The 7,968-nt window shown below is 35.4% G+C and overlaps 2 protein-coding genes across 2 annotated transcripts; both read right to left on the bottom strand.

The window, feature by feature from the left end:
- Positions 1-220: 220 nt before the first annotated feature.
- On the bottom strand, positions 221-1,961 carry LOC102630907 (berberine bridge enzyme-like 15). The gene has a single exon (XM_006490138.4). It carries the CDS (start codon positions 1,908-1,910, stop codon positions 300-302), a length of 1,611 nt encoding a protein of 536 aa, XP_006490201.2. The 5' UTR covers positions 1,911-1,961; the 3' UTR covers positions 221-299.
- A 3,053-nt stretch (positions 1,962-5,014) lies between these two features.
- LOC102617634 (F-box protein At5g07610-like) lies at positions 5,015-6,613 on the bottom strand. The gene has a single exon (XM_006490170.4). It carries the CDS (start codon positions 6,611-6,613, stop codon positions 5,363-5,365), a length of 1,251 nt encoding a protein of 416 aa, XP_006490233.2. The 3' UTR covers positions 5,015-5,362.
- Positions 6,614-7,968: the final 1,355 nt, after the last annotated feature.

Raw genomic sequence — 7,968 nt, 5'->3', positions numbered from 1 at the left:
TTCTTCAGTGGATGTAGGCCATCTCCAGGCCGAACCACTATAAACTGTTCTTCTCTGCTTGCTGATTTCAGATTTGCTTTTGTTTCTTTTGTGTTTACTTGGTGTTTCTTTATCAAATATCAGAGAGATTAACTGGTCTTGGGGATTCTTGATTGATTACTTTTGATCAAGGTTTAACAGATTTAATGCTTCTCTGTATAACACATAAAAAGGCACAATATATGGTTAAGTTGACAATTTTATTCTGTATAAATAAACAAACAATACCTACTAAAAATCAACTACAAATTCCAGACAAATCAAGCCAAGCAGTGCTCCGAACAAAGCGGAAGTGGTGGAATGCTCTGTTCATGCCTGAAGAAATTATCAGGGTCAACTTTGGTCTTCACTTTTACCAATCTGTTGAAATTATCCTTGAAGTATTTATAACCCCAAACACTAGACTGAATGAAACTGCTGTCGTTCTTGTTCATGCCCAAATCAAGATCCCTGTAATTCACATATGCAGCTCTGGGGAGCATCGAAACATAAGGAGCCATGTAATTGTATAGTCTCCTAATCCAATCTATATGTTTTGTCGCATTCTTTTCTCCATCTTGCCACGTACTCACGTACTGAATCTTGAATAAGGTTCCCTTTCTGTGCGGGAAAGGAATTTCGGATTCCGAAATCTTGCTCATCATCCCTCCATAAGGAGTCCATATCATCAATGGACTATCTTCTCCCAAAAGCCTTTTCCATAGCCCCTTCAGGGCAGTTTCAGGAATAGGGTCTTTAACAAAGTCTGATTTGGCTTTGAAATAGTTCTTGAATAAAGACTTACCTTGGAGCAAAACTTCAGGGGGTGTGTTACTTGGATAGCCGGCAATGTAAAGCACAGATTTGATCCAGCTTGTTTCGGTACAATCCTTTTTCGTCAAGCCCAATTCAGGAAAGCTTTCTTCCACAACCTTGAGGAGTCTTTCAGCACCACCAAGAAAGAGGGAATTGTAAGAAGTTGTTACAGTTTTTTCACCTTTTGGGCCTGCATTGGCCACTTGTATGATAACTCTAATGAATAGATCCTCATCAAGTTTATCTGCGACTTCTTGCCACCTGTGAAGTAGCTTTGTGGCACATTGTTCCAGGGTCTTCGTAACTGTAAAAACCGTCACAGTTGCTGGCACAGGAACCAGTTTTATCTTCCAGGCTAGAATAACTCCAAAGCTAGCACCTCCGCCGCCTCTTATTGCCCAAAAGAAATCTTCACCCATTGCTTCTCTGTCCAGTATTCTGCCACTAGCATCAACAATTCTTGCATCAACAACATTGTCAGCACCAAGGCCATATTTTCTCATCATAGAACCATAAGCACCACCTGTAATGTGCCCGCCAACGCCTAAGCTTGTGCAAAGACCAGCAGGAAAGCCATGAGTCTTACTTTTCTCCGAAATTCTATAATAAACTTCACCAATTGTGGCACCAGCCTGAACCCAAGCGCTGTTGTCATCAATATCAACTTTAACGGAACGAAGCTTGGCAAGGTCTACAATAATGAAAGGTGTTTCAGTCTCGGATACATAAGAGAGGCCCTCATAGTCATGACCTCCGCTTCGTACTCTTAGATGAACTCCGAGCTCTTTGCAGCATATGACAGCTGCTTGAACATGAGCTTCATACAAAGGAGTGAAGATGAACTCAGGTTTTGGCATTGAAGGCACCAAATACCTCAGGTTTTGGGCAGAAGATTCCAGGATTGAAGAAAATGAAGAATTGTTTTGACTGAAAAAAGTTGATGAAGGTACATAAAGCTCCGAATTGACAGAGAGGCATTTGCTAAAATTATCTAGAAGAGAAGCTGAAGTAGTTGCTGAAGCTGATAACAGGAGAACTGAAAGCAGTGGAAGTAGGTAATTGCTTGGAATCATCATTTTGTTTTTATTGTTTTGCTACTTCTCTGTTTCGTGTTCAAGTGTTAAGAATTGATCCCATATATATGGGTCATTGGTTTGATGATCCAAACGTGTAAGGTAGCTAATCCAAACGTCAAGTTATGGTGTTCCTATCTTTAATTCAAGTAAATTGCTTGAGCTTGTGAAGACTTTGGTCAAAACTTCATAAACAAGACTACTAATTCAGTTGGCTTTCTAGAAGCTTGTATAATTTGGGAGAGTATACATATTTATACGTAATATTATGCATCTTTGTGTTTAACATAATCTAGTTGCTTGTATAGTTTATATTTTTAAAGAAAATAAAAGATGTATATCGGAAGAACATGACTACTTAGCTGATAAACTATTTCTTAATGAAAACATTATCTTTTTGAAAATGAAGAGAGATTTTGAGAGGAGAAGAAGTACAAACCGAGGAGAGAAAGCAAGATATCCTTTGCTTAGAATGCAATCTCAACAAGTGGGTCCATAGCTTTGTGGAAAAGATGTAGGCCTAATAAAAAGTTCAAAAATGTAATCATAATAAACAACAGAGGGTTAGGTATTATAGTCAGAATGGGCTCTTAATAACCCAGAGAAAATAGGCCTAAAAACAAAGAATTGTGTGCACTCAAATTTTAGCCTAGGATTTGGGTAATGCAAGTGTGCAACAATGAAACCGCCCCTTCGCTTTGAGTGCCGGGAAAGAGAAACAATAGAAACAACTCTTTAGTCACCATAATTTGATGCAATTACACTAAAATAAACTAGGAAAAAGACAGAAGAAAGTAATATTTGACCAGATACTAATGTGTATTATGTAGGTATATGACAGAAAGCTATGCTTTAAAAACGTAACATTTAAAAGAAATTTTATTCATTTCCTTTTGGGGTCTCATAATTTGTTGAAATTGTCATACACCTATAAAATTCTTCCAGAAACCTGACTTCTTGAGGGGAAAGTTACTGCATATTTTCCAGATAAGGGAATGCCTGACTTGGGCACCGAAATTATGCCCGGATCTAATATGTTACTAGGGGAAAGAAAAACTCTCAAGTGCAGCTGAATATCTATGTAATGCCCAAATTTCCATTATTTTATTTTGTTTTAATTGAATTTATAAATGGCATTATTGCCCTTATAAATAGGGGTTTCTTTTTTTTTTTTCTCTGCCGCTCATTACACTCTTACCCAAATCCTAAGATTCAAACTTTTGTTTAGAAGAGAATCAAAGCAATTGGTAAGTTTATTCTCCTTGTTCTCCATAAGTTTTCCAATCACTCTATCTAGGATTTGAATTGGCATGATTTTAGATTGTTACAGATCATAATACATGATTTAGGATGTATATAGGTTCTGTTTAGGGCTCTGATTTATTGTGAGTCTTATTGATCAATCCTTGGTGCATTAAGGACACTGGACAATTCTGGACAGCATGAATATATCGAATTCAAACATATATTTTCTAAATGATTTTTCTTAAGAAATTTATCTTTCTAAAAACTAGACATGTAGGGGTTATTGATTAATTTTTATTTATTTATAATATTTGACTTTGTTTTAAATTTTATATGGATTTTCGAAGCTGATACTATTGCACTGGAAAACTGCGATTCCAGCAAAGCGACCAGATTCACAAAATTATTTGTACTATCAAATGAACTCGAAAACTTCTGAAATTTTATATGGAAGTTAATATATTTGTCTAGTATTTTCAGTTTTAATTTCATAATTTTCTGATTAGTATCTGATTTTATAAAATTCTCAGAACCCGTTTTGTTCGGTTAAGGTACTGTGAAACAGTTTCGAATTTGTCAGGAAATAAATAATTTTGAAAATGTTTTTGGTATTGGTTCCTCTTGAAAATTTTACATGAGGTACCCATGGATGTCCAGAATAGTTCCGTAGAATATTAAGTTATTCTAATTTCTAAATTAAGAGTTAAAAAAATTCTGAGAATCAGATTAGTACGGGTATGAATTAGAAAATCAGATTCTTAGAATAATTTATTGATAATTATCATTGGAGTTAGAGATTTCTTTTCCTTTTGCTAATTGAATAAGAGAATAATAGACTCATGTTTCTTTTAAGTTTATTTTTGTTATGAGCAAATACAAGATATAACTATCAATAACTTATTCTAAGAATCTGATTTTCTAATTCATACCTATACTAGTCTGATTCTTAGAATTTTAACACGTAATCCAAAAATCAGAATGACATAATATTTTACGAAACTATTATGGACATCCATGGGTACCTCATGTAAAATTTTGAAGAGGATCCATTACCAAAAACATTTTCAAAACTATTTATTTTTTGACAAATTCGAAACTGTTTCACAGTACCTTAGCCAAACAAAAAAGTTATGAGATTTTTATAAAATCAGATATTAATCAGAAAATAATGAAATTAAAACTGGAAATACTAGACAAATATATTAACTCTCATATAAAATTTCAGAAGTTTTTGAGTTCATTTGATAGTACAAATAATTTTGTGAATCTGGTCTCTTTGCTGGAATCACAGTTTTCCAGTGCAATAGTGTCAGCTTCGAAAATCCATATAAAATTGAAAACAAGTCAAATCTTATGAAACAAAATTTAATCAATAAGCCCTACATGTCTAGTTTTCAGAAAGATAAAGTTGTTAGGAAAAATCGTTCAGAAAATATATGTTTGAATTCTAGACACTCATGCTGTCCAGAATTGTTCAATGTACTTAATGCACCAAGGATTGATTAATACGACTCAAAATAATTCAGAGCTCTAAACAGAACCTAAACACATCCTAAATCATGTATTATGATCTGTAACAATATAAAATCATGTCAATTCAAACCCTGGATAGAGAGTAGAGAGATTAGAAAACTTATGGAGAATAAGGAGAGTAAACTTACCAATCGCTTTGATTTTCTCATAAACAAGGTTTGAATCCTAAGATTTGGGTAAGAGCGTAATGAACAGTAGAGAAAAAGAAGAAACGTTGTGGACTTAGGGTTATGGAAGAGGGAAAAATATAAATTTATAGGGAGTTTTAAGAAACCCTATTAAATTTAAAAAAATAACCCTTTTCTAAAAAATTACCCCATGAATAACCCTATTTATAAGGGCAATAATGCCATGTATAAATTCCATTAAAACAAAATAAAATAATAGAAATTTGGGCGTTACAATCTACAGGTTCACAGGTTCCTCAGCATAAAGAAAGACTATAAAGCAATCAGGTTGCAAATGCATCTCTTACTTGAGGTCAATCTTCATTAGGATTTTCTGAACAAATTTGGGGTAGTAGGGGATTCAGGAGATTTTTCAGGATAACAAACAGATTGATCATCAGTTTTTGTGGATCGACAAACATCTTAAAGTTCAAGACTTGAACACTACTAAAGGAGATTAATGAAAAAAATAATGGCCTAAGGTGGCCGCTCTATTGAGCTTATGCATCATCAAACACAAGCAAGACTCTCAGTGTATTGAAAAGCATCAAACCATCGAAACTGCAATGCACTTTCATCTTCAGCTTGATTACCAGCTGGAGCGACATCGTGAAGCTTCTTGAATGTCCTGTCCTTCAAATTATAACGCACTGCTTTCTTAGGCAAATGCAACACCAAATATGAGTCATCATCATTCTCTTCCCTGACAACACACAGTATCGAATACCCATAATAATGCAAGTCTTCAGGATCAAGATAAGTCCTAATCATTTCAGGAAATACATATGTAACACCACCAAGATCAACACGGTACTTCACAAACCAACCTGAGTAGTCTGTCTTCATTTCATAAACATTGAATAGAGCAGTGCAGGGACCATAAATTTCAATAAGATGCAAATGGCCTCTAGATTCTCCGAAATACTGATGCCTCCTCTCTTCCCATTCATCAGGAATAGGAGGCATCGGCATTTCTCTTAGTTTCTCTTGATCAACATCGAAATATAATGAACTGCCATGAGTACTAACCCAGTGAATGGCACCATTCCAAAATACACCACCTCTGAAATTTATAACACTTGGTGCTGTGAAAGAACCTCCAGATAGTCTCCAGGGCCCCGTTTTGGATGAGTAAATCTCTATCTGATAATGGCCATCACGCAAAGAATCACAATTTCTCACACAAATGACTTTATAATGAGCTGATTTTGAAGGATCAAACGCTAAGTTAACACCAAAAATCAATCTGAAAATTCCTCTATCAACATGAAGGCGAGGAAGTATGGTGTACTGCTTGTTAGTAGGATTGTAAACGTAGTAGATGCGGCGAGGCTGATATGCTCGAGAACTGCTACATAACAACAGACCGTTGCAAGATTGCAGGACTTTGATCCCATATGAATCATTAACGAAAGTGAGAGATTTGAAGGGAGCGCGAGAGGGATTGGATTCAAGGTTGATGAATTCATACTCAGGATTATTGACGCGCAAAGTGAAACGGCGGACGAAGAGGCCTGAGATGAGTTTACGGACGAGGCGCAGGCGGTGGGAGAAGATGGGGTTGGAGATGAGGGAGAGCCAGTGTTTGGATACTGCTTTGAATTTGAGCAGGGATTTGATTGGGAGACAAAGAAGTATTTCAGTTAAAAGGTCATCATTGTTGATGATTGTTTCGACTGATGCTGAAGCTTGGTAATGGTGATTGGAGGAGGAGGTGATAGTTATGGTTAAGTTTCTTTTGGCTCGTTTAGTGGGAGGCATGGTGAGGAATATGTCTGGTTTGAAGTAGAAATTGAATTATATTTATAAGTTCTTTAATCTGCTGGTGTCAAAAGTCAAAACTACTAGGGGGAAGATTGTGCAGTAAGCCAGTGGCTGTGGATTCTGCAGCAAGCTAAAGCCTCTTGTGTTTATACAGAATCTAGACCGAGTCTTTTGGTTACATTTGCTTGTTTTCCATTGTTTATTCAAATGAAAATGACCAAACCTCTTGGAAGCTGTCAAGATTCTCATTTCTTGTTTTCTTTTCTTTGAATCTTCAACCATAAGTTCCTGTTTGCACTTTACAATCTATTGACTTTTTTCAAGGTCAATTGTGACATCGTCATAGCGTATTGAGAAATCTTCAGCAAAAAAATAACCCCATTCCTCAAATGTATGGATAAAAGACGAGGAAGTTATGAGAGCTAAAAAAAAAAAAGATAAAAGCATCTGTTCACCCCACCAAATATTCAAAATACTCAAAGATGGCAGGTAGCAGAAAGAAGTTTAAAAAGTTGCCATTGTTGAACATAAATCCTGATCACTTACACGAACCATGTCAAGTATTTACTTTTAGCATCATGTAACCAACTTGACTATCTTTTTTTTTTTTTTTTAACTCTTTTTTAATGCTCCTTGAGCTTCAATTACACTGATGTACGACTGATGCTATAGTAGAAGCAAACTCTTGGATGTTCTTAGGCTAGAAGAAAAGCTCTGTTCCAGAATTGTCAACAAGCACTGTAAAAAGACAAAGTAATGTGTTTGGAAAGAAAGAAAAAAGAGAGGAAAACAAAGAGTGAAACAGAGAGAAATATTAAGAGAATGAGAAGAAATTTGTTATGAACATTTCATTAATTGTTCGAGAAGATACAGAGCTTGATATTTATACAAGATTGAATAACTAACTCAGCTAACCACTACCAATAGAAGTTTGACAGCTGTACAGCTTAGAACAACCTGAAACTAAACTTACAACAACCTGATGCCAAGCTGGCAAATACACACACACTGATCACTAATCTATTAAGCTGAGCTTACAATAATCAACAGCTTCATCTCGAGCACTCTAGAACTTGCTGGAACAATCTGGAATATACTCTAACAATCATATAGGTTTCTTCTGCGAGAAGGAAAAAATGACATCTGGATGATGACAATGAACCACAAACACTCTCTGATTTCAAGCAAAATTTTGGATTGAAAAGATTTCCAGGATTACAAACACATTGATTATCACCTTAATTTGTATTTTGAGAAACATACATGTTCAAATTCAAGCCTGAAACCAATGCAAGAAGAATAGAAAAATCCATAATGGCATAGACCAATAACCTTTTTGACCGGAGACATCA

The sequence above is a fragment of the Citrus sinensis genome, chromosome 9 (genome assembly GCF_022201045.2).
Source record: "Citrus sinensis cultivar Valencia sweet orange chromosome 9, DVS_A1.0, whole genome shotgun sequence".
Lineage (NCBI taxonomy): Eukaryota > Viridiplantae > Streptophyta > Magnoliopsida > Sapindales > Rutaceae > Citrus > Citrus sinensis.
The sequence above is the reverse complement of the archived record's forward strand: the minus strand, read 5'-3'. Positions and strand labels throughout refer to the sequence as shown.

Coding starts and splice junctions, on each gene's coding strand:
- LOC102630907 (XM_006490138.4), bottom strand. CDS start 1,910: ATGATGATTCCAAGCAATTACCTACTTCCACTGCTTTCAGTTCTCCTG.
- LOC102617634 (XM_006490170.4), bottom strand. CDS start 6,613: ATGCCTCCCACTAAACGAGCCAAAAGAAACTTAACCATAACTATCACC.